Below are 27,906 nucleotides of genomic sequence, written 5' to 3' on the forward strand. Positions count from 1 at the left end.
GTCGAATTAATTGCTTTTGCATGATCCAGCTAGAGTTACAGTATTCATGCTATGCTGAAGATTGCATGAAATTGTTAGAATCAGACATGTTTAGGACTTTCTTCTTTGAAATCCAAAATTGCTGGTTGATGACGTTTTTTTTTTCAACATAATCTGTCATCTGGTTTAAGAGAAAACGATTGACATTTTTCTCCCGAAAGTCATAGCAACTGATATTGGACGATAGTTTTGTGCTTTCAGGGCTATTCTTTTTTTGAAAATTGGTGATACATAAGCCAATTCCAATTTCGAAAACAATTTTTTGTAACAAATTCATTAAACTGTGTTAATACCAAGTCAATTCATAGCAGAGTTGTAGTTTAATTATTGCCCTGAGCGTAAATTTATATGTTCAATCAAGTTTCTCAAAAAACTTGCAACATATGGACCTTTGTAAATTCTCAGCTTTGCAAACCAAGTACGCCGTCAAAATGTCAGGTTGAGTTGATTTGAAGTTTTTGATCCATTTATTCTTCATTTTGAAAATCGGAGAGCAGAACAAGAAAGAGATAAGTAATAATATATAGCTACTTTGAGTATAATAACTGCTAATTACGTTGAGTATAAAAACTGTTCACATCTAAATCGTTCTTATAACTGTTATTAATGTGGAATAATAACTGATCAGATCCAAATCGTTCTTTCGCACAAAAGCCAAATTGAAAGGTACATGAAGTATAAAGATGTCTATGAAAGAGCTTGCATCAGCTTCATAGTTCAGTACCGGCCGCTTCAATTGAACAATTGAAAATAAGACAAGATGTAAAAGAGGAGTCTCACCTTTTCGCTATTGCAATTGGTCTCTTTTTGACGCAGACTGGCAAATCTCTGACCGTAAAATTTCTGTTTCTCCTTCAACTTCTGCACCCTCGTCAGCAGCAAGGCTCTAAAATGGTTCAACATTAATCTCTAAAAACAGTTGAACGAAAACAACTTAATGTTACACAACAACAATGAACATAACTTTTCCTTCTTTACACAAAACGAAAATCATCGCAATAATTTGATTTAGAATAATTCGACACAATAATTGATTTAGAAAGTTCTGGGTATTGAAAGCCGCAACTACTAAGAACTAGCAAGCAAGACGGAAAAATGACGCACGAAAAATGCAAAAAACTGAAAAGTTAACGGAATTAGAGGTATTTAAAGCCTTAAAGTATAAAGGTTAAAAGATTATCAACATTAAAAAAAATGTATTACATCAAATATTTCACATAAAAATAGGAAAACAAAACTGGCAGGTTGTCAGAAAAGAGCTGCGAAAACATTGTAGACTTACAGTCTCATATCAAAGAGACGAAAAATAGAAAAAGATTTCTACTAAATGCTGCGATGTCTTCAACGCGCGGGGTTACCGATGGAATGAGGTGGAGGAGTGGGGCGGGGTTGCGAGGGGAGTGAGTATGTGGAGTCAAACCCCGCCCTTCACAGCACGAATTTGTCTCGTCAACAGTTTCGGTGAATCGCAAACTTACCGTCTAGCAAGGCCCTAGGAAAACTGCTCAACTTAATAATGCTCTGAGGGCGTTACCTGTTTATCTCGTTTTTGAGGACGAACCAAAAAGCAAAAGCCGCATGCAAGAAGACCACCAGGACTATTATTTGCTTAATTGCTACAAATTTGTTTGAGAACAACTAAAAATCAATGAGAGGAAAAGTAAAATTAAAAGAGGTAGTCACATGAGACCAAAAAAATCACAACGATCAATCGCTATACTAAGTGTGAAAAAGGACTTCACGCAAGCAACCTAAGCAAACATGCACGAATGAATGAACGGAAGCTGAATTGCAGTCAATATGACGAGGACAGACACCAGGTTCTCAAGTATGGACGTCTCTACGCGGCAGAACTATGGGAGGGCAACCGCTCCCAGGATCCATACACACTGTACACAGACCGCGAGAAACGGTTTTTTGCGGCGGGATCAGGCAAGCCCAGTCTCCCTGGTCCCTAATATGCATTTGACTGTGAAACACAAATTTGCCCTGCTTCTCATCCTCAGCGGCATTGAAACAAACCCCGGCCTAACGCCTTGAGCTATTTGTCACAGTAGCAACTGGAATCAATACAGCGTATGGTGTGGCTGCGGAGGATGGGTATATCTGAATTGCACCAACTTACAGTCCATAGGGCAATGGAACAACAAGTTCGACTGTAAGCGCTGCTCTTGGTACAAGACAATAGAAGCGAATACAAGGCGAAGTTTCCCCACTCACGACAACACACAACCCTCAACATTCTTCAACTGAATTGTTATGGTCTCAAACAACAACTAAACAACACAAACTGGATGCAGAAAAAAACATCCAAATAGCTGCCATCCAGGAGATCAACCTCAATGAAAAATCCAGCCTCAAAAGCTCACGTGGCTACTGCATAACCCAAGAAAACAGGCTCAAAGAAAGCGGCAAAGTTGGAGGGGTAGCTTTCATCAATAAGGACACAATTCTGTTTCAAGAACTTAAAAATAAGACTGCTGACCAACACCTAGAAGTCAAAGCCGTAGAACTCACCACGGGTGGTAATAACATCAAAATAGTGAACAGCTACATACTACCTTTGTCCATCTGTGATGCAGAAAACATGACATCAATCAGTAAACTACTTGAGTTAGATGAGCGCATTATTGTCACTGATTTCAAGGCTCATAGCCCTCTATGGCACTCGAAACTACCGAAAGATATAGGAAACAAAATTGCAAGTGAAATAGACCTCTCTAATCATGTAATACTCAACAAAAAAACCAGCAAAAGAGCAACTGATTCTTGTAAAAGCTCCCCGGACATCAGTCTCGCCAGCTCAAGCATAGCAATGAACATCGACTGTCGCACGGAGTACGCATTAGGCTCAGACCATTTACCAATAGTTCTATCCGTCACCTGTGACCTCATCATACACACAACACCACAAAGAACTTTCAACTTCAGCAAAGAACTTTCAGCAAAGGTGACTAGGCAAGTTTTAAAGACGACATTGAATTAAAAATGAAGAAACAACGAAGGCCAACAGATGTCTACCAAGCTGAAAAGACCTTAAGGACAGCCATAAATGCAGCGGCTGGCAGGCATATCTCACACGGAAAAATTAAGACAGCGGTTGCCAATTTTCCCAGCAAAGCAGTAAAGCTCTCTGAAAAGAGATGAAATTCAAAGAAAACATCTAGGGGACCCCAAAATAACTAAGCGATGAAATAAACAAACCATTTCAAAGTCAAAAGCGCAAAAAGTGGATCGAGCAATGAAGTAGCCCTAGTAGCAACCCAATAATTGCTCTAAAAACAGCCATGAACTTGGGGGGAAATTAAGCACCAGTTCGTTAACAATTGCGGTCGCCCACTAATGTTAGCTTAACTAACCTCTGTTTGTCAAGGGCATAGATCTGATCCATCAGTGACTGACTGCTAACTTGGACCTGGTCGTCCAAAACAGTTGTCGATTTGACAGTGCTCTGATTTGCATCGCCATATTGTTTATTGTTATTTGTGAAATTTTCATTGGCGCTTTGTGAAGCTTCCGATAAAAATGACGACGGCAAGAATTGAAAATTATTTCTGTTCAAGCTCTGCGTCATCTGCGCCAACTTAGCTGTCTGGTAATTTGACCGGAAAATGGGTAAACTTCGAAACAGCTGACTAGTGTCGTGACTCAATTTTCCACTTTCAAGAAGCGCTCGTATTTTGTTTCTACCATTTATATCTTGGTTGCCTCTTTGCTTATCAGAATTGGACGGTTGCTCCAAACTTATTCGAACTTTTCCACTGCTGGTGGGTTTTGAAGACTTGAGAATAGCACCGGTGGTAGCAGCAGCAGTAGCTGCTAATTGCGCAACCGAATTGTCGTTTTTAAAGTCATTGAATGACTGATTATTTTCATTTGAGAAATCAATTTCTTCAATAGTTTTTCTTCTGGTTCCCGACAAAGATCTATTAGAACTTTGTTTAGTCGATGCAGAGGTTGCCAGATTTGTGGTGGTTTTAGAAACCTGTGCTGATATACTGTTGTTTGAGTTAATCTGAAGAGGAGATGTTAGTTTCACACTACTCGGAGAGGGGCTCTCGCTGGTGGTCCTGAAACAGCAAAGAACTTAGGAAATAATACATTAGAACGTTTTTGAGAAAAGTGATTCTAATTTTTACTCACAGTAATATATACTATGAAAGCAGTACACTTCGAGTGTTCTTGATGACAAATGAACCAAAAGGAAAAAACGGGACGCTCACAGCTTTATTGCACTAAAACGACAAGTACAGGGAGGAGGTTCAAATTCAATTAGGCTCACTTTTAATGAAATTTTTCCACTGCCAATCCAGATTATCTGCTTCAGAAGCCACATAAGGCGGGCAACTTGCATAAAGCAAAACATGGAGTTAAGAGCAAAAAATAGAAAAAAAATGGTCTCATAACATAGCCGACAGATTGCCGGAATAGCTGCGAAATAGACTTGTGTGTGTATATATAATATAGATAGAAACAGATACAGGTATAGGTCGAAAAAGTTATCGATGCCGCTCGTAAAAACCATTCAGCGATGAAATAATCAGACTGCTTAATATTCTCTCAGCAGAAGCTTTTTTATTAAAGACCTTTATTACACATATGAGCTCTCTTGACCTCAAACAAATCCAAATTAAGCTTAAGTGTTAAAGTGCAGAAGTCATTCGATTGAGTGAGATAGGTCACGTGTGATCAAAATTTAATCACGCAAATGACATAAAAACTTTATCTAGAGCAGGTAGAAATGACGTTACGCGAGCAATTTTTACTTTATTAATCTTTTTGGCAGTCTGGCGGCTTATGGTTTTCTTAACTTTCTGAATTTAGGGTTCGACGTGGTGAATGGAACAAAAACTTTTCTCACTTCACTTCCCTCACAGAGAACTTCGGACTGCTATGATTAACGTAGCATGATAGGCAAGGAACATCTTTTGTCTCGTATACAAAAAAAATCAAGTTTGATAACAAGTTTATAACATAGCCGGCAGAATGCTAGAATATATGCGAAATAAACTTGCAGGTCATAAAACACACAGAGAAACAGATAAATAGACTTGCGGGTCGTAAAATACAAAGAGAAATAGATACAAAAGTGAGTTGAAAAATTTGCAAAAAAACTTCAATCCAACGAAAAATTACCTTAGCTGGTCCAAATAGGGAACTTAATCACGCATGTGAGTTTCGTTGAGCTTAAACCAATTCAAATTAAACTAAGATTTAGAGGGAAGAAGTCCTTTTGTTGAGTGAGTTAAGTCACGTCTGATTTAACATCTAATCACGCAAATGACCTAAAAGCTTTTGATAGATTTTTTTATATAAATTCCCCTCCGTAATGATAAGTTATTCACTCAGAACAGACATCATCGACTCAGGCAAAAAAACATAACCGACTAACGTCGAGCGAATTGCTCTCAAACGACCGGCGAGCAGTAGGCTTCGTCAGTACCTAGCCACGGTTTAGTGAGGCTAGCTTTAGCTTGATTCAACTCTGCAACTTATAGTTTTCTAGCGTAGTTAGTAAATAAATCAAATAAAAAACTGGTATTTTGCAAAATATTGCAAAATTTAAAAAAGCTTCCAGATTTTGCAGTGAAAATGGTCAAAACTAATTTTTGTCTCTGGAGCTATGTCAGGTAACCCATCTGCAAGACTTGAAAAGCTTCGATGAGTAAGCTTTGATCAGTAATGATCGTAAAACTCAGAAAAGGACAAAACATTCAAAAATTTTGAAAACAATAGCAAATTTTAACACAATCTTGCTAAAATTCAAGATATTAAAATGATTTTAACGCAATTTTGAACTTTTCTATTCCCGCTGCATTTGCATTTCTTATATCGATTGGCATTCGAGTCGACGGTCTTGCATCCTGGTGGTCCAACGAACTTCGTCCAGATGCAGTAGATATTCTCGGAACATCCAATGCTATACCATTTCTTGAACATAGTCAGCAAAATTACCGGAAAATAGTCGCCGTTGACCCCCTTGACGCACATCGGGATTGAAAGAAAAACTACAATTTTTTTAAGTGTCAAAGTGTTCGAATTTGATGTGCAATTTTAAATTAGATTCCAAAATTATACTTGATTCCACAGGCTACTAAGTATACTTGATACTGCAGGCTATTAAGAATAGTAATGTGCGTATCAATAGTTCTAATAAACTTCAAAAGAGAGAGAGAGAGAGAGAGAGAGAGAGAGAGAGAGATAGTGTGAGATAAATCGTGAACGGTAAAGACAACGAATGAATCCCCAACCAACATAGAGAGTGTGATAGCAGTATAAAAACTAAGCACCAGCTTATCATCATACCTAGAAGGAGAACCCTGGTCCCCTGGGGCACGAAAAAAAAACAAAGTAAAATCAAAATATTCTAAAAACGAGAAAACGTAAAGTTTTTGAAAAACATTGCTTGAATTCGTGATGTTAAAATGTTGAAAAAAATTCCACTACATTTAAAAACTATACAGTAACATATCATGAAACCCTAAAGGAGGCTCCTTGGCTCTTGAAAATGGAGTAACCTAAAAAACGATAAATAATTTCAAAAACCTTGAAAATTGCAAAAAAATTTTTCATAAAAATGCTAAAATTCGTGATGCAAAAATCTTAAAAAACATTCCAATAGATCTAGAAACTATACAGTAACCTATTATCAGACCCTAGAGGACGTTCCTTGTGCTTCTTGAAGCAGGATAAATATAAAAATTACAAAAAATTCAAGTTTTAACAAAAAATCGAAATTTGTGATAATAAAAAGTTGAAAAGAATTCCATGGCCGACAAAAAATTTTCAATAACCTATCATCAAACCCCATAGGAAGTTTCCTGGTTCCTTGGGCTGGAAAACCTTATAATGAAAATAATGAAAAAATTGAAAAAATTAAAATTTTTATCAAAAAATTGTTAAAATTCGTGATGTTAAAATGTTGAAAGCCATTCTAATACCACCAGCAACTATGCAGCAACCTACTACCAATCTTCTAATGAAGTTTTCTTAACCTTGCGGCCGAAAAGCCTGAAAAATGACCATGTCAAAAAAATGAAAAAAGTTGCAACTTTTGACAAAAATAGCAAAAATTCGAGATGTTAAACTCTTAAAAAACAATCGATTGCGTCTAGAAGGTATGCAGTAGCCTATTTTTAAACCATAGAGGACGCTCCTTGGCTCTTGCGGCTGGATAAAACTAAAAAAATGACAAGTTTTGTCAAACAAAAAATTGATAAAGTTTGTGATATTGAAAAGTTGAAAACTATTCCATGGCCAATGAAGTTTTTTCAATAACTTTCGATCAAACCCTTAAGGAAGTTTTCTTGCTCCTGGGCAGGTTAAAACTTGAATAATGACAATAAATGACAAAAAAAAGAAAACTAAAAGTTTTGTCAAAAAATTGTAAAAATTCGCGATGTTAAAACCTTGAAACTATTCTATTACCACTAGAAACTATGCAGTAACCGATTATCAAATCGCAAAAGAGGTTCCTTGACACATAGGGCTGATAAAACTCAGAAAAACACAAAGATTTTCAAAAAAAGATTGAAAAAAATAGTGACAATTGGTATAAATTTGCGTGTTTTTAGCGAGCGGTTGTTCGTCAGTAGCTAGTCACGGGAGAGCGGGGGGTCATCCAGGGTGTTGATGAGGGGCAACAGGGCGTTGGGGGTGGGGGCAATATTGGGGGGGTCAACAGTGGGGGGGGGGTTCAACCGACCTTCATACCATAAGTCTAAGTATAAGTCTCCAAAACAGTTTGAGCTGAAACAGAGCTTAAAGGCTCTAATTGCACTTAATGCCCGCTGGGCACTACCTGTTTATCCCGTTTTTGGGGACGAAAAGTCAAAAGCGTCAGACGAAAGATTGGTCATGCGAAAAATCGCATAAAAAAGACCGACAGGACTAATATAATTGCTACAAACTTCGTTTGAGAGCAATTAAATACGATTTTAACGTCATTCAGAAACTGTACAAAAAAATTCACAGGCTTAAATGCCATACCAACAAAATTTGACAGAAATCCCGCTGCAAACTCTAGAAACCACAAAATTGAAAAATAGCCGAAAAATAAAAGATACACGAAATCTAATAGGCTCAAACTTAACGGGCTAATAACTAGATCAACATAGCCGGCAGATTGCCGGAATAGCTGCGAAAGAAAAGACCTGCGCGCCATATAGTAGAGATAGAAACAGATACAGATCTAAATTGAAAAAAATTCAACGCCGCTCAAAAAAGTAGGCTACAAAACATTCAGCGATAAATTAATAAAGCTTGTTAAAATTCATTCCACAGAAGCCTCTTATTAGGGTCCTTTACTGCACAAAGGAGTTCCTTTGACCTTAAACAAATTCAAATTAAACTTAAGTTTAAAAGTGCAAAAGTCATTTTATTGAGTGAGGTAAGTCACGTATGATCAAAATCTAATCACGCAAATAACCTAAAAACCTTTGCTTAAGAGAGTGAGAAATGACGTCACGCGCGCAAATGCCGTTAGTGAGAGGAAGAACTCATTCAGAAAATTTGACCTTTTCAGCTTTGCTGTGTGAACAAATGTAAAAAGAGCGTCAGACGACGAAACAAAAAAACCAAGAGCACCTCAAAAAAAACCTGTGCAGCTATAAAAATAACTGGTCTCAAAACTTCAGAAATCCTCAGTCAATTCTGCAACTCAAAGACACATTAGGAAAGCATACGGCCGATAAAATTCTTAACCAGTTCGTAACAAAACTTCTCTCTTGTTGGAGATAATTTTCATAAACTGAATTCGAAAAATTCTAAAACTTAAAAGAAAAGAAGAAAAAGTAAACAGATTAGAACTCGAAGGAAAACAATTGATTTATTAAAAGCCAGCCCAAAGAAATTTTACAGAAGACAAATATCAGTCATTTGAGTTATACATATCAGTCGAAAAACAATAAATCTAGCAGGTTCTTAAAGCTGCATTATGTTGACTAAAATCAAACGCAAAAAGCTTGAAAATATGAGAAACTTATGAAATCCTTTTCTGCAACTCTTTAAGGCACAGCAAACAAAACTAAAGGTTATGACCCAAATTAATTGCGGAATCATTGTAAAAAAATGCCCGGCAGATTGCCGGAAAATAGCCGCCATTGATTCCCATAACCAAGATGGGGATCGAAAGAAGAGAAAAACTATTGAAAAAATGATTTTTGTACAAACAACTTTAGAGTGCGAACTATTTTGAGGTCATTTTGGAGCTGAACATGCTCCTATTTCGTATTGAGCAAAAGATCGAGTACTTGAACAAAGATCGAGTAACGGGCATCTAAAATCGGGCTTTATGAGTTTATCACGTCTCTATTTCTGATTTCATTTTTTGATACTGACTCTGTTCATTTTTAATTGCTTTGCTGAACAGCTGCCGTCTAAAAACCTTTCTTAGCAGAATGAGAGAAGAGTGAAACTAGCCTAGAGAAGTCAGAAAGATTTCACGCAAAATGTCAAAAAGGCGGCAAAATGAGGTACAGCAAAAAATTTTTATTCGACGAAGTAAAAAAAATATGAGCGCTATACTAGCCTGCTGAGAAGCTGAGGCGGCTGTTAAAAATAAGTAACAAACAGGCATGATTATAATTTTGAAAGTTGAAAAACAAATTGATAAAAGTTAAAACCAGTACTTTGTAATAAGCATCAAGAGTTCAGTAAAAAAACACTGAACCTTCATCCTGTGAAAATTAAGAATTGAAAACAGAAGCAAGATATTTGAATCATTGAAATATTTTGCCGAAAAAGTCACTATTGTTAAAAGTGCAATAACTTAATTTTTTCTTTTCAATGAAAACTAATTAAATTTTAGATAACACGACATTTTCATCGCTGATGACTCGAAACCGTCTAAAAATCAAAACAAAATACAAACATAACACTTTTAAAAATGGACAAAAAACAGCTAAATCGGATAAGAAACTACACAATGTTATAAAATAAAAACACATCAGGTCAAAAACAGATGCATTCAATTCTCGAATTACCATCGGGACCTTGTCATATACACTGAATCCAAAAAACCGGGAGATCGAAAAAAAATAAAAAATAGATAAATAAATCATGAAAAATCAAAAAAAAATGTAAAAAAAAAATCGAGAAAGATAAAGAACTTGAAACGCATTATTGGGCTCTCATAAACACTAAATAACAATAACAGATGCTTACAAAATAAATCAGAGCAGATCAAAAAACTATAAACAAAAAACCAACAACGGCAAAATAATTGAGCCATATGGGCGGAAAAACAGTTAAAAATATGCGATATTTTCGAGTCAAACATAACCGACTAAACGTCAGAAGAATTGCTGTCGAACGACTAGTTGGAACTGTAATCAATTGCAGCCTGCTTCATTCGGAGGGGGGAGGGAGGGAGTTGGCGCCTAAATGGGACAAAAGAAGTTCAAAAGTGGGCTTCAAATAACCACATTAGAGGTGAGGTTAACATATACTACTATTACGATTTGAAGTAAAAATGGCACCAGTTTCGGCGCACTTTTCATTTGACTTTGAGCATTAAATTACCGCCAATTGAGTACAGTTGCTTTAAAATGTGATTGAGAGAGAATTTTAGATCACGCGAAACGCAAAAAGTCAAGGGCGTAAAAGTCACTCGAAAAGTCAAAGTTCAAGCAAAAATTTTGCATAAAAAACATAGCGGGAAGAATTCCGGAAACCACATGAAGCATCACAACTGTACAAAAAAAACGTTATTGCAGCTGAGGCCATTACATTTTGTATTAACCCATTGATTCATTACCTCCCCAGGTCTGACCTAAAAATTGGTGAAATTTAAACCTATGTTACCAAGAGAAACAAAATGAAGCAAAATTTTATATTATTGAAAACGTTTGGTAACGTTTAAAAAAGTCAGAAATAATTAGGATGGTCAAAATACTGATAGGCTGAAAAACCTTACAGGGCTATCAATTGCCCTCAAATAATTCATGATTCTATTCGCAAAAAGATCGCGAAAGCAAACGGCAGATAATAACCTTAGAAACTAAATTTTTCAAAAAAATGCTCAAATTTAAGAATCAGAAGACCACTACAATTAGATTTCTAATCACTGCAAATAAAACAAAAACAACGCATACTTCTTCCTTGATGTATATATTCTAGACATGATTTCATACTAATTGAAAAATTAAATTAATCATATAAAAGACATAAGCAGCAGAATAATAATCAAAGGCAAAAAATCGTTTAAAAACAAAACCAAGGCCTGAAAAAATTGCAATAAATAGTAATACGTGGAAATATTGAAAAAACTTTTCTAGCAAACTCTCAGTACTTCCTTATTTTGAATGAAGTCAGTTGAAAACCAAAAAAATGACGACAATCTAAGAAAAAGCTGAAATCATTCAATTTTTTAACAACCGAAAAAATCAAAAGAAGGAATATAAATGTAGGTGCTAGGAAGCTTGAATGACACAACCTATAATGCGAAGAATAATGTCACAATGTAAGGAACACCGGAACAGAAAGACTAATTCTTGATTTTCGAATGTGAAAAATCAAATTTAAAAAATCAAGAAAAACGATAACATTTCTGTTCAGCATACAAGACATAGAAAAGACAATGAGCCATCCGAGAAAAATATCCACCCTCATGAAAAGAAAAAAAGAAAAAGCAGAAATGAAACATAAAAAACATTTTGCAAAAAAACGTTCAATAAATTTTTGAGACTGCATTTATGAAAATTTTTTTTACTGTTTTGCAAAAACTTAACGCCAAAAAATAATCAAATTTTTATTGAAACGGACTTGAGGTCTCTCATCTTGTACAAAACAACTATTTCGAGAAATTAGAACCAAAATACAAACAAAAAAAGAAAAATTGAAAAAAAAAACTACCAAAATTGGATTAGCGTATTTACAATTCTTAAAAAAAATTACATCGAGGTAGAAACAGGCGTTGAGTATATGAATTATCAAATGGAGGTTGCTATATTAACTGAATTTTGACAAAAAACGGCTGAAAGATCCAAAAATGTAGAAATTACAAGAAAAGCCAAAATTAACTAAAAAATTAGGAAATATGTGCCAACTTTGAACTTGAAACGCATTTTCCGGCTCTGCAAAACAATGTGGTATCAAATTTCGAGGTTTAAATTTCAATATAGCATCGAATAAAAAATATTTCTACAAAAAACAAATTACAAGCAAGAAAAAACTGGGCCACAGACGAAAAAACGGCTAAAAACGGTTATCTATATGTGCCATTCAGTCAACAACTACTTTTCAAAGTAAAAGGTCATTCACTAGACGTAGTGCATGATCAAAAACTTCTCTCGCTCAGAAAAATTTAGTTCTTACGGCAACTTCACTCTGTTTCGCTTTTAGGTCAAAACATTGTCTGAACGAATAGTACTTCCGGTAAAAAAAAAACCTTAAGAAAACCAATACTCCTCTTCGAGTCGTAAAAAGTCGTAAACACACGTTTACAATAAACACTATGAACTTCGTTCAAGAGCAATTAAATAGTCAATCACTAAACGCATGGCAAACGAAAAACTACTCTTGCTCAGAGGATAGCTCACACGTCATTTTTACTCACTTTTGCTTTGAGGTCAAAACGCCTTCTGGACAAACAGAGGTCAAAACGCTTTTAGCTTCAGGTGAAAATACGAGAAAGAAAACCACTATTCCTCATCAGTGTTTAAAAGTCAGGACCACAGAAAAACATAGCTGGCAGATTGCCAGAAAAAAGCCTTAATAGCTTTGTAGATCTGCAGTTTCAAAAAAAAAACAGTAAAAAAGACAAATAAAAAAATTTGTCTTTTCGTTGAAGGCTGATATGTTATATTTTGATTAAAAATCTGTATCAGTTTTTGCTGCCTCTATTAGCTGCTCTCAAAAAACCTTCATTTAGAGTGACACACACCCATTTGACCTTAACTTTTTGAATTAAAATAAAAAAAATCAATTTCAAAGTGAGGAAGTCGTTTTTGAGAGAGGTAAATCAAGTGTGACCAAAAATTTACTCAGGCGAATTAACAAAAAACTCGCTCCAACACGAGCGAAAAAGAACGTCACACACGCACCTCAGTTGAAATTGCATGAACGAATGAACGAAAAGTAGATTTGAACGAAGTAAAAAACATAGCAGGACAAGTCCTCACGTACAATTCAAAAAATTTTCATTGAGTAAACAGAAAACTAGACCTAGAACGGACTATGAATGGATTGGTAAAACCATTTGGAAAAAAATCCAATCCAAAAAATTGAAAAAAAAACAGTAAAATCAAAGTGAAATTGCCGCATGTGCATAAAAAACCACTAGCGAGAAAGCGAATTTTTGTTCAAACATCGTTTTTTCTATCTATTTTAAAATTAGAGGAACAAAATTTCACGCCACAAGACCACTCACTTTTTCGCTCCACTTCCTGTTTCGGCTTGACCAAAATGACTACTCCAATTTGACTTCAAAATTCATGAAAATTTAAGAACAGATCTTAAAAACATAGCCCGAAGAATTCCGGAAACGACTCGAAGAAAACTGCCCATAATTATGACTGAACAACCAGAACAACTATTGTGAACCCTAAACCTCTAGAAATGCCATAAAAAATTAAGGAAGAATAGAAACGGCATTCAAAAACAAACTGAACAAAAAAAATAGTACAAAGAGTTTTTTAAATAGTACAAGGAAAGATAAAGCCGCATAAATTTCCTTTGTAAATAGAGCAATGAAAAGCTCGCAAAACAATGGGCAAGTCATAATAGACTAGGAAACTTGTCTCAGATTTAAAAATAGAAAAACTGCAAAAAAATAAGAAAAAAGGTTTTAAAATTTCGCAATTTTTCTCATTTTTCCTAAAAGAATGATTAATACCATAAAAACTTTAGTCAATTGGTATCTGAATATTCCTTAAGTAACAAGCTTCTATCTCAACAAGCTTATGTAACAAGCTTTAAATCCCACTTAAATCATTAAAACAAAAAAAAGGCAAAAAATCATTAAATTTCGTCTAAAAATCAGCGAAACTGATCAAAAACTTGGAAACTTGTCTCAGATTTAAAAATAGAAAAACTGCAAAAAAATAAGAAAAAAGGTTTTAAAATTTCGCAATTTTTCTCTCATTTTTCCTAAAAGAATGATTTACACCATAAAAACTTTAGTCAATTGGTATCTGAATATTCCTTAAGTAACAAGCTTCTATCTCAACAAGCTTATGTAACAAGCTTTAAATCCCACTTAAATCATTAAAACAAAAAAAGAGGCAAAAAATCATTAAATTTTGTCTAAAAATCAGCGAAACTGATCAAAAACCTCCAAATTAGCATTAAACTCAAATTAACTACCTGCAACCTTCAATTACTCTCAAAACAACCCTAAAACTAATACGACATCATAATCAAACCTCTTAACCATCAAAAGTTGCAAAAAAACTGCTTTTAAAAGCCGCACGTGAACAAGAAAAATTCGCTCGCTTAGAGAAAATTTTTTCACACATCAATTTCTCGCTCTCTCAAAAACAGCGGTATGAAAAAAGCCACTCTCTTTTCGCTCCTCTTTTCACTTTTGTTCAGCACCAAAAGATCTCCAAATTTTTTCACGCGTTTCGTTTCCCGCTTCAAAAATCACTCCAATAAAATTGATTAAAAAAAGACGTCTCCAATACTCCTTTTCGAGTCGTAAAAAAAGACAGCGCCCCAATGCAATTCAAATTCTTTGAATTGTAAAAAAAAACCAAGAGAAGGCCAATAATAGCCCCAGCTATCGCTGTGCGGCTATTAATAAAAATGAAAGCTCAGCTTACAGCTTTGAAGCTGTGTTCAAGAAGCTACCTTGAGTACTTATCAACAATTAATAAATAAGCCATTGTGTCATTAAATACAGCTGGTCATGTGGAAAATAATCCAACACACGCTTTGAAATACGTACGAATTAAGCCAATTGAGTCGAATTTTTCAAGCTCAACTCTGACCTAAAATTCATTAATTTGCAAGTCTCTCTCTCCTTAGAGATTTCAAAAAAAATTGCAACCACTTTGATTGCAAACAGCCCAAAATAGTAGCCCGCGAAACTTCGACACACATCGGGATTGAAACAGAAAAGAACAGATAGAAACTGACATAGTTTTTTCGTTTAACAAAGTGTCAAAAAATGTTCCAATTTGGTGCGCATTCTTTTGATTTTTTCCTTTGAGCTACACCGTTTTCACTACATGGCGTAATTCAATGCGTAAAAGTACCATCCATTAAGTTGATACAGTGAGAGAATACGAAGGAAGTCCAAGGTTTATGTCGAAAACAAAAGACGTGATTGAAAGACAAAACGATTTTTAAACATATCAGGATAAAACCTGAAAAAGAATCCAACGAACTGAATCAAAAACTAGAAACTACTGTACCTGACCAGCAGACCAATTGAACAATGCCAGTCAAACATTCTTACAACAAAACAGCATTAAAAAAGAGAAATGGACAGCATTTTTTCTAAGGGTGGAAAAGTGTTCTTATATGGTGGGCAATATCAATTAGATTCTGAAATCATACTTAATTCAACTTCTGAACTGAAGGCTGAATTTACATGCGTGAAATTACTTACCATCCATTCAGCTGATACAGTGAGAGAGTACGCCAGAAGTCGAAGGTTTAGGTCAAAAACAGAAGACGTGATTGAAGACAAAACAAATTTTAAATATAGCAGGATAAACCCTGAAAAAATCCAAAGAACTGAATCAAAAATTAAAAACTACTGTAACTGACCAGCAGACCAATTAAACAATACCAGTCTTAATACAAAACAGAATGAGAAAAAGAAAACATAGCTGGCAGATTGCCAGAAAATAGCCGCAAGAGCTTCGTAGGTCTGCAGTCTCAAAAAAAAACAGTAAAAAACAGATCAAAAAATTTGTCTTTTCATTGAAGGCTGATATGTTATATTTTGATTAAAAATTTGTATAAGTTTTTGCTGCCTCTAATATCTGCTCTTTTATTAAATAACCTTTATTTAGAGTGACACACACCCATTTGACCTTATCTCTTTGAATTAAAGTAAATAAAAGTCAATTTCCAAGTGAGGAAGTCATTTTTGAGAGTAAGGTAAATCAACATGTTACCAACATTTTAACCACGCGAATGAACAAAAAACTCGCTCCAATAAGAGCGAAAAATGACGTCACGCACGCGCTTCAGTTGCATGAACGAATAAATAAAAAGCATATTTGAAGTGGTTGTGAAGTCATATGGTCGTAACAAAAATTGCGACCACGAAATAAAAAAAAACCTAGAGATGGTCAATAATATCCCCAGTTATCGCTATGCGGCTATTAAAAATGACAGCATCTTTTTCTAAGGGTCGAAAAATGTTCTTAAATAGTGGGAATTTTCATTTAGATCCTAACTCCATACTGCATTCAACTTCTGAATTGAAGGCTGTAGAGCTTAATACTTATGCCGGCTAGCACTCGCTCTTATGAACCCTGATAGCCTAATCCACAAATTTAAAGGCCACGCTTAATCGGTCACGTTTCTTTTGATTCGAGCTCGGCCGTATTCACTAGATTGCGTACCTCAATGAGTGAAGAAATTTAAAATACGTTCAATTGAAACAATGAGTGGAGTCAAACGTAGTGAATTATGTGAATCAAAAAACGTGATCGAAAAGTAATGCCAACTGAAAAAAAAACCATTTCACTGTCCGTTGACTGAACAAAAAACTAGACCTAGGAATTAATGTGGACAAGCACTTAGAAGACAACGCGGACATTCCAGGAAGATTGTCGGAAAATAGCCGCCGTTGACACGCTTAATGCACATCGGGATTGAAACAGAATAAGAAAAAAAGATAAATTAACCGAAATTTTGTTCTGTTTTCGTTTTCAGTTTCAAAGTGTTATAATTTGGCGTGCAGTTTCAGGTGGATTCTGTAACTAACTAATTCAGCTTCTAAACTGAAAGCTAATAAGCTTAATACCAATGTCAGCTAGCAAACACTCTAATAAACTTTGACAAACTTAATTCTCAATGGCTTAATGACCGTGCTTTATCGGTTTATCCCGTCTCTTTTGATTTTGATCTTTTGACTTTGACAGTTTTCAACACAATGCGTAATTGAATGCGTAAAAGAATTTAAACTTCATTAGTGGCAACAGTGAGTGAAATGATTCAGAAGTCAAACGTGAAAATCGTGACCTATGTAATACGAAAAACGTGATTAAAAGGTAAAGCGAATTAAAAAAACATAGCAGGACAAGTCCTGACGTACAATTCAAAGAATTTTCATTGATTAAACAATAAACGACTTATGACGGACTGACTATGAGTGAATTGGGAAAAACCATTTCTAAAAAAATCAGATAAAAAAATTTAAAAAAAAAAACAAAGAAATCGGTGTCAAAATGCCGCATGTGAACAAAACATCACTAGCGAGAATTAGAATTTTGGTTCAAACAAAAACCTAGGCCTAAATTGAAATATGAATTGATTGGGAAAACCATTTAGAAAAAAAATCCGCCCAAAAATCAAAAAACCGTAAAAATCAAAGTGAAATTGCCGCATGTGAACAAAAAGCACTCGCGAGAAGGCAGATTTTTGTTCAAACACCGTTTTCTCACTTTACTTTAAAATTAGAGCAAAAAATTTTACTCTGCGAAACGACTCGCTTTTTCGCTCCACTTCCTGTTTCGGCGTAACCAAATCACTACTCCAATTTGACTTCAAAAATCATGAAAATATGTGAACAGACCTTTAAAAAAAGAGCGCCCCAATACAATTCAAACTCTTTGAATTGTAAAAAGGAGAGTGCCAACATAATAGCCGTTGAGAGGCTCACGGCGGCTGCTATTAAAAAACTGAAAAAAATTTTAACAATAGAAGTCAAATTGCAGCACGAACAAAAATCACAAGCAAGCCAATTTTTGTTCAACCTTTCTACCTCTAAAAAATTCGACCAAAACAAGTCAGTCTTTGGCCTCACCTCCTGATTCGGCGTAGCCACAATCACTACTCTAATTTGATAATCCAGAAAATTACAAAATGTTTGAAGAGATCTGAAAAAAAGACAGCGATCCAATACAATTTGATTTCTTTGAAATGTAACAAAGGAGAGCGCCCCAATAATCGCAGTTGAGGCTTACTGCGGCTATTAACAAAATTGAAAGCATTTCAAATTTCAATTTTTGAACAAAAAACCAATGCATAGATGATAAAAGTTTAAATACAATATACGTCATCTCTTGAGAAATAAAACATGGCAAAGCAGCAGTTGTGATAAATATATTTGGGGATGCATGAGTATTTGAAATCCGCTTCTAACTAATAGTACACTGAATCAATATCTTACAAAAATGCAGAAGTATTTCGAATTACTTCGATATTTGAAAAGTGCTAAGGCGCAATTTTTTGAACTTAAGCTTAAATATTTTCTCCGGAAACAGAAAACGAAAATCATGTTCAACGATTGATTCAATTTTTCTCAAATTTTCCAATAGCAACACTTCTGCATCTCTCCTCAAAAGATGTCAATCGGTCAAAATTGGCTTTATAAACTTGGCCTAGTATAAGTAGTAGATGGGAACAACTAATCCCCATTTTTGGAGGGTTGCAAAAATTACTCAATTTTAATTCGGTCAATGCATTGAACCGAAATCAGAAAATGAAAGCATTTCAATTTTAATATCCTAAGAGCTTTTACGCTAAGGTTGAAAAATTTTCAACCAAAGGTTTTTTGCGACAAAATATTGCATCAATGTTCATAAGCAAGAACTTATTCACAAAATTCGTATATCTTAGCGAAATCTCCTAGCAGCAGAACTGTGATCAGCTCACTGTTCATTCTTGACAAGTACTGTCGAGTCTTTCAGACTTTAAAGCGGATGTCTTCAATTCCTTTGTTCAGGCAAGACGTTAATTTAGCTACAGAGCCTACAACCCGTTCCTGGTATCTAAAAAAGGGGTAAACACCTACGTTTTGAAATCCAATGTTGTGTTCTGAGGTGTGGTCTTGCCATCTCTCGAATCCGAGTTGGAGGTCGAGCTGGGAGAGAGGTGCAAATTAGCTAAACTAAGAGACTCCGGGTGTCGTGTAGTGTCTATAGGGGGCATAAAAGGTGAGACGGCTGCGGATGAGCTGGTTGCACGAGCGGAGCCTTGTGTATGAGCTCCAAGAATAGGCAGTTCGTTTAGCGATACTGTAGGTTGATCACCTCCGGTCGCAGGTGCTGGAGTAGAGGCAGCCGAGTTGATCGAAGCATTAGAGCCAGATACTTAAAAAGACAAAGCTTTCAGTAGTTACTAAGTCGTATGATACCAAGAGCGCTAGAATTTAAATTTTTGTATTGAAAATGACAAAAATTTGAATCTACTATGTCTCATTATCAACACCAACTGCATGTCACAACATGCAGAGGATTTTTAAAATTGACTCTGAAAAATCAGACAGAAGAATCACGAATTCGATTTGGAAAGCTTAAAAAACATTAATTCCCAGAAAATCACGTAGAGCAAGTTTTCGCAAATCAATAAATCCAACGCTCCAGGAAAATACGTTGAAACTCAATTTGTTGGACGTTCAACGTATTTTCCCGGACCGTTGCTTTTATAGATTTGAAAAAATTGCTCTACGAAACAAATTTTGTAAACTAAATTCTGCAACTCTAGGACCCACCTAAAACCCCTTTCTTTTTTGTCTTCAAAGTTACATTCTGGGTTCGATGTGTTAAGGGAGATTATCGAGTTGAGGCCAATGAAATTTGTCAAAACCGGTTGGATCCAAACTTTACAGCCCACCCTCAGCCCCCCCCTCCCTTTGGCCTTTCAGATCATCGGAACATAAGATTCATGGAGCGGTTTGCTTGTTGAATCGTTATTGCGTTTTGACCATGAAATACAACCTAAGAGCTAAAGATCTGGTTCAGTCCGAAGTAAACAACTACATAATCAATAATTCATCCCCCTGCTCAGTGTTATTTAGTATCAAGGAGAAAGTGCCAGTTTCTCTATCTCCCCGCAAAAGTTACTCACAGGAACAAACCACTAGCAGTTCAGGAAGGAACGTTATGTCAGACTGCTCAACTGGTTTAACACAGCAGATAAGTGAACTGACAATTAACGATGACATATCTCGTTTCCTGATTCCAGTTGGAACCATCCTTTTTTATCCCGACAGAAAAGATAACCTATAAAAAGTCTTAGTCTTGGAGCACGACTTGTTCAGGTCCAAGTTGAGGTACTTGCAGTGAGGTTCAAACTAAGATGAATGGGTGTGCTCGAAATCAATTTGTGCGTATTTACAATTCACTCAACTTTTGTCAACAGTAAAAAAGATACGGAAAGATCTATCTGCCCGCATAAACAAGTTGCTGCAATCTGCAACAATAGGAAGTGGTTCACCAGGCCCGTGACAATTCAAGCGAGTTCCCAGATTTGATCTGTTTGCATTAAAAAAAATTCCAACGATCCGCTATACCCCCGTGAAGTTTCATATGCAATGGTCCGGGATTATTACGTCAATCATAGAGGACTGCATCTCAAATCCTGATTGTTGTTTTTAATTGGAAGTTTTTCGCAGTTAGCAAATTTATCTTGCGTGTTTCCAACAGATGGGTAAAAAACATGAGCAGCAGCAGGAAAACTCAATTGAGCGATGGAAATCGGGTGAGTATGCTGCCCTTTGGTACGAAGCGGCTTCAATAAAGCAAGCAAAAAATAAAAACAACAGTACAATGGAAGCGCTTGCCTCCCGAGCGAGAACACTTTGTCGTCACGGACAATTTGGTTGTGCGGCAAAGATTTTATCATCGGAGGGAACAGCACCCGACAACAGAAAAACCCTCATTGAACTCGAAAGACTGCATCCAGGGGAAAACGAAATTCTTGAGCCGATGGAAGACTATAGCTGTGAAGCTTTTCAATTCGATGACGCAAATTTCCTTTGGCAGCTTCAGTCTTTTTCGAATTTAACAGTAGCTGGGCCGTCCAAAATGTACCCCGAGCATCTTCTCCACTCAATCAATTGTTCAATTTCAGATTAATCCAAGCAAGCAATGAATTCTCTAACCAAATTAGTGAACTTGGCCAGCAGAGGCCAGCTCCCAATCTTCGTGGCTCCAGTTTTTTGTAGTGCTACATTAACAGCATTGAATAAAAAAACTGGTATTAGACATATTGCTGTGGGTGAAGTTATTCGGCGCCTTGTTACCAAGTGCATTGCAAAAGAAGCATTCGCCGAGGCGGTTGGGTTGTTTGGAGCAAAGCAGTTGGGAGTTGCTGTCAGGGGAGGTGCCGAGAGATTCAACCTTAGAAAAAATGGAGAACAAAAAGTGGAGGCGTACTCCAAATCGATTTCAGAAACGCATTTAATTGGGTGAAGCGCAGTCATCTCCTCGGCTCAACAAAAGTTTTGATGCCCAGTATAATGTCATTTGCATCCTTTTGTTACTCGAAGCATAGTGATTTGTTCTTCAATAGCTCAACTGTTGACAGTCAGTCAGGAGTGCAACAAGGTGATCCACTGGGTCCACTTTTATTTTCACTGGCCATCTGGCCTCTTATTGATGAAATTGAAAGAAAATTACCAAACCTCTTGCAACATTGCTGGTATCTCGATGACGGAATTATTGCAGGAACCGAGATTGAGCTTTGTAAAGCGTTAGAAATTCTCTCAATCAGGAGAACATTTGGTTTAGAACTCAGGAAGGAAAAGTGCAAGCTATGGTCAATCGAAAGCATGACGAAAGTTGACAGTTTGATCAAGAGGAACTGTGCAGATGGAAATTAAATTCTAGGAGCTGCTATAGGATCTGACACTTTTGTTTCCTCTTGTTTACTAAAACGCGTGAAAAAATTAGAGGAGTTCTAGACAATTTAGCATACGTAGACGATCCTCAATGTGCTCTTGGTATTTTGCGTTTCTGCCTTGGTGCTCCCAAAATGGTCTACTCTTTGCGATGCAACTCTCCTTCGGATGAATCAAATAAAATACCAGGAAAATTCGATTCGCTTCAGAGTGCAACACTTGAAGCTATTCTTGGAGATTTGATGTCCGATACCTCTTGGGACCAAGCAGGGCTCATAATCAATAAAACCGGTGTAGGAATAAGACGATCAGCAGATCAGGTTCAAGCTGCAAACGTTGGCTGTTTTTCAATACTCTGTTCTCGTAGCGAAATAAACAGGCCATAATCCAACTGAAGACATCTCATTCGTTAAGGCAGTTGACGAATTGAGCGAAATTGCGATCACATATCCCTCTCGAAGAAGAATTCAGGAAGAACTTGAAAACTCAGCCTTCGACAACTTCAAAAAGAAAGTTCCATAAGAGAAAAAGCTCGTTTGCAATCTCTTTCTCTACCGCAGTCTGGTGCCTGGTTATTCGCAGCCCCCATTCCAGCTCTGAGACTACACCTATGTTCCAATGAGTTCCGTGCTGCTCTTAATTACCGACTGGCTGTAAAATTGTTAAGAGAACGAGAGAAAAAGTCCTTTTTGTAAATCTGGGACTCTAGATGTAATGGGCGACCATGCCGCGTCATGCCATGGTCGGGGTGATATTATCTCTCGTCATGATCGTATACGAGACAAAATTATATAAGCCTTCTCGGGAGCTCTTTTTTCTCCCATCTGTGAACAGAGAAGTTTACTACTCGACCATAACTCCAGACCCGGCGATATTTTCATACCTGTATGGAATGCCGGTCAACCAGCAGCATTAGACGTTACCGTCACTTCTCCCTTGCAGTCAAGCCTAATTATAAATGTGTCGGGATGCGAGATCATAGACACATGAAACGGAAGCAAATCTCTGAATCCGTATTCCGAAAGTTAGGAGATTTATTTACGAGTTCAGAATAAGAAGAGTCCAGATTCGTCCTTTTATGATGAACCGCCAAAATGCTTGCAGCAAAAGGGAGCCTTATTAATGTGCAGTTCTACTGTTTCTATTCTTACTTGATCAAAGTGGAGAGAATAAAAACAAAAATTTTACATGTGGAAAATTAAAAAAAACGCTGATGAAATGAGATTCATAAGCTGTTGATCTGTTGTATTGATTACCAACGTTATGCTAACCAAGTTAATTGTCTACGAGATTTGCTTGGAATTAAAGTTTTTTAAACTATCTAATCGAATTCGTTATTCTTCTGTCTGATTTTTCCAGAGACAGATGAACAAGCCAAATCTTACTACTTCGTTGCCTAACCTTAGTACATTAACATGGGATCAGAAGAGGTAGATACTTTCCGTCTTAATTCCCCAACTCAAACATAACTTTTTATCGAATTTTATCGAATTCTCCTTTTCATCGAATTTTAGTTGGTTATATAAGATTAGTCCAAGATAATTACATCGGGTGACTCTGTTATTTTACAGCTTCGAATTTATTCAAGTTGAAAAAAATACGAAAAATAAAGTTATGACATGAAAAATCAAAATCCATTCCATCTTGCATGCGTTTAAAAGAACAAGAAAGCCACCTGAAAAATAGGACTTACTGGAACAAGTAGTCGAATTGCGCTTGTGGTGCTTCCCGAATGGTTTCTGCTGTAGAGGTACTCTAGGCGGCACTCGAGGTGGGGGTTGTGTGCCACTATTACCTCCACTGAATGAAACTCCAACAACTGGAGAAAAAGCACTTCGTCCCCCAGCTGAAGAAAATCCAGGTTCACGCGTATCTCCCGAGGAGACTGATGTCAATTTTGAACTGGGGACAGAAACGACATGAGAATCTGATAGCTTTCTAAGCTGTAAATTACTAGCGGAGGTATTAAGGAAGTTTGAAGGCGAGTCCCGGGGAAGCAGAGTCTGAGAAGAAGTGACGTGGTCAACGGCAACTACTGGTTCTCTAAGAGATCCAGTCACGTAAGATCCACCGGCTCCAGAAAAATCAGAGAACCTCTTAGCAACCTAAACAGTTCATCTATTGCAAATTATCATTCAGAGACATCATTGTAATTGAGAATTGAACGGTACCGATACGATGTAAAAAGCAAAATTTGAAAACCAGTTCAATAAAATTGGGCGAATGATGACTTACTTCGTTGATATCACCAGGAGCATTTGAAATGTCGTGAGCTGAGGATTTGAACCCTACTCCGGGATTTGCCGCCTGATTAGCTTTTCCACTCAAAGCTCCACTATTTGCGCTTTTTGTTGAAGAGTCCGAATCCGAAGTGCTGAATGGTCGCGTAAGATTCCCGTGCCGTTCTACAAAAGAAATCTCGCACTCTGACAAAGTTAATTGCCAAAAATATCTGCTAAAATACTGTTTTGACCTGTGGATAAAAAGAACACAGGCAAAAAACCTTTTTCAACCATGCGCCACAATTTTGATTCTGATAAGAGCTTAAAAAGATAGCAACTCAAGCCATTCATTGCAAACATAGCTAGCAGATGTTCAGAAAATTTCTGGTAAATAATCATTCAAAGGTTTGCATGTAATTCTGTGCGTCAGATAATTTCTGCATGTAGATTACTTATTTAGAGGGTTTATTCAATTCTTCTTACAAAAAAGTTTTCAAAATCTGGAAATTTCTTTGCCTTTTGTTTAGGTATTATTTATTTCATGTATCTCGAGCAGCTGTCGTCTAGCTCTGGAATTTTTATTTTCTGTTTTTCGATTCGGATCCTTCTTAGTTGCCGGTATTTAGGTGTCATAATTTTGTAAGAATGACGATATCATGAGCATCAGGCCAGAGCTCAAAATATTGTCAATGGAAGGAGATCGAGCAAATACAGCCTGGTCTTTATGATTGCTTGACCTTATTAACCACGTCGGTCCTCGTTTTTGTATCGACGCAATATCTTTCAATTCTGATATCTCCGGCTTCCGGAACTAAGGGCGTAGATTACCGGTATTAATACCCCGTATATTGCATTCAGTTTCATATTAAGACTGCCTAATTTTTAAACCTGCTTATTCAGAAAATTGTATGCTTTACAAGCTTTGAGGCATCTGTGTTGTGCATTTTCCTTCCAGTTAAGCTTTTTTGAGAGCACTAAGTCTAGATCTTTCTGCTCTGACCTTTTTGGGAACTTTTTCTGCTTCATACAAGCTTCGAAAGAGTTCTCAGCTTCTCTCATTAGGGGATAAAATTTACATTTATTCAGGTTCAATTGGTTCTCTTCTCACCATTTTTCGATTAAACTAATAAGTTTGCACGGAATTTTGGATCTGTTGTAACATGTGAAAATTCTTTACTTTTAATTGCTGGAACAGGCCATCATAAACATAGATTACAAACAAGAACAATCCCAGGAGCAACTCTTGAGGAACTCCACTGCTTAAAATCCATCTATGATGTCACTTCGTTCAATCGTACATTGTTTTCCGTTCGTCAGACAGCTAGAAATGATTACTCAACAACAATAGTATTTTCTATTTCATTCAAGAATCGCTGAGAAAAACAAAATTGAATTTCAGTATATTCATTACTTTCATACATCTAGTCAGAAACGATAGAATGGGCTGTAGCAGATACTGGTTTTCTAAAATCGTCCGAGTTGTGTGTTACGCAGTTTCTCTTCACTTATTCAAGCAGTTCGTCAGAAATTATTTTCCGTTGAACTATTGAAACATTACAAAGCCGACTTATCCATCGATAGTTTTCAACCGATGCTGCGTCGTTGCAATTGTATATTTGCCACAACTTCACTCATTTTCCAAAAGACTGAAGTATTCTTTTGACACCGAAGTACAAAAAAAAAAGAATTTGCTTTGTTGAATGACTTCTCAATATTAAATCTATAGGATCAGGTCTAAAAGCTTTGTGTATCTAGTAATCTCTCTTGGCTTATTTGAACTTTGTTGTAATTGCCAAGTTCGAAGCTTGTTTTTTGGCAATGGCGTTCGTTGTCAAGAACACTAGAGAAAAAATTGATAGAGTTGCATTTTGTGTTTGTCATTGGCAGATTAATATTTGTACTTCATTAATTCATGAAATCTCTTGCTCTTGTGTACTGATCGTAGGTAGTTCTGCATGTCAGAATTTCCTCTTCTTAAAAACGATTTCCCTGAATCCCGCCAGATCACTTAATATTTTGCGCAGTTTGGGCTCCCAGATTTTCTTGTATTATTTTATTTTGATTTTTTTCGCAAGCTTTTTTTGCAGCAGAGACCATTTTCATGGGGGCGATGTCTCACGGTTCACCCACCTTGGTAGTTTTTCTGTGGTTAGCCACTTTTGACAAATTTTTTCAACTAATTTATTCAACTGCTCGTAAAGCTACTCTACTACCTTATTCATGCTGCAAGAGCAGTATCGGGTACGAGGATTTCCGACAATTTTTTTTGTAAGTCTTAGATTGTTGTCTCAGCTTTATTCAGGTCGACCATTTTTTCACTGGCTCACCAAACATGTAATTGTTTTGGTCACACAATGTTCGTTTTGCACCCTAACTAGTTGCACCCGAACCATTTCGTCTTTTGCAAACTAGATCTGCAATACATAGCTTTCATCAATGTCCTATACAGTATGTTGGACGAACCATACGCTGAACGAATTGTGCTGTACTTTGCCAAAGCGTTTGAAAAGGTACGTCAAGACCGATTTCTCAAAATACAGGGACTCAGGTCTATGAGGGAAATTTATGAAATTGCTTTCGTTATATCTCTCGAACCGAAAACATTTATTATCTCTGGTCAGAAATCTGACGTCATTAATGTCAGAAGCGGAGTTCTGTAAAGATCCATTCTAGGCCCAATGACGTTCTTGATCTTCACGACCATCAAATAAGATTGGTTGAGCGCAATACTTTTGGCCATGCCGGTGATTTCATAGCAAGCTCGAAACGGGAAAGTGAGCACTGTCTGAATGGAATTAAACTCCGGTGTGAAGAAAACCAAATGGTTCTGAATTTTTGGAAACGCAACCTGCTAAACTCCGAGGAAAATCCGCAATCGTCCATCAACGGAGAACTAGTAGCATCTCAGGCCACCAAGAAAGACCTTAGGTAGGTTGCTGTAAGCAGTCTGAACTCGAATGATAGCCACCCCTTTTGTGAGATATTTTTTGTCTAGTTGTACGCGGTTTAGTTTTCCTACTTTCAGTATTATGTTCACTGAGTAACTGGCTCTTTTCCCAAAACTTTAGTTCTGGTTTTTGGTATCATGATTTGCTCGTTTTGTCTTGTACTTGAGTGATCTTAAACGTTTTTGTTTAAATTAATTGGAATTTTGATCATATAAATGCCATTTAGAACCAATTGTAGCATCAATAAGTCATGCAATTCATAGTAGTGTCACATTGGAAGCAGTTTAAGTTCTATTAATCGTTCTTTGTAGCTTTTGGAACTGTTGCTTAGTATCCATGATGTAGCGTTCCTTTGAATACGTTCTATTGATTTGGTTTCGGTTTTATTTGCGAACCACGTAGGTGAGGCATAGCTTATGACAGGTATCACATATTCAACGTACGCATTTAGTTTAGTCATTTGGCAAGTTAAAGATGAAACATTTCTCTTGACGAAATAAAAGGCCTTCCATGCCTTTGTACATCATTTGTGAGCACTCAGTTTCCACGACAACTTTGTGGTCATGATTATTCCTAGATCTTTCTGTTGCTCTTTATGTAGAAGACATTTGGAGTTTAGAGTTAAAGTTTGCTAGTTATTCTCATTCGTTTTGATTAGGAGTACATGAAATTTACTTTTATTTAAATTCATTTCATTTTTCGAGCACTATTTTTCAATTTTTAACAGGTTCAAATCTATTGAAGCATTTTTTCTCATAGATTGCTCGTTGATGTGCCTTCCAATGAACTAAGAAAGCCACATCAGGACTTCGCCGGATTTAAAAAAAACCTCCCAAACTTATGCAAGATCAAAACTTGCCTGAACGCATATGTTGGCTACGTCCCAATCCTGGAGTACGCTTCCCAAGCTTTTGCTGCAAAAGAGCTTAAACTCGGCGTGCAAAAATGGCCA

General features: G+C 36.5%; 1 protein-coding gene across 1 annotated transcript in view; it reads right to left on the reverse strand.

The window, feature by feature from the left end:
- LOC142344684 (uncharacterized) overlaps positions 1-27,906 on the reverse strand; it is a 169,351-nt gene that overhangs the window by 31,886 nt on the left and 109,559 nt on the right. Inside the window, exons 3-7 of the mRNA XM_075396522.1 lie at positions 24,020-24,189; positions 23,478-23,889; positions 18,956-19,253; positions 3,399-4,109; positions 820-925 (exon numbers count right to left, since the gene is read on the reverse strand). Of these exons, the coding sequence (XP_075252637.1) occupies positions 820-925; positions 3,399-4,109; positions 18,956-19,253; positions 23,478-23,889; positions 24,020-24,189 (1,697 nt within the window). The remainder of the gene's footprint in view (positions 1-819; positions 926-3,398; positions 4,110-18,955; positions 19,254-23,477; positions 23,890-24,019; positions 24,190-27,906) is intronic.

The sequence above is a fragment of the Convolutriloba macropyga genome, chromosome 8 (assembly GCF_964194025.1).
Source record: "Convolutriloba macropyga chromosome 8, txConMacr16.3, whole genome shotgun sequence".
Taxonomy (NCBI): Eukaryota; Metazoa; Xenacoelomorpha; order Acoela; family Convolutidae; genus Convolutriloba; species Convolutriloba macropyga.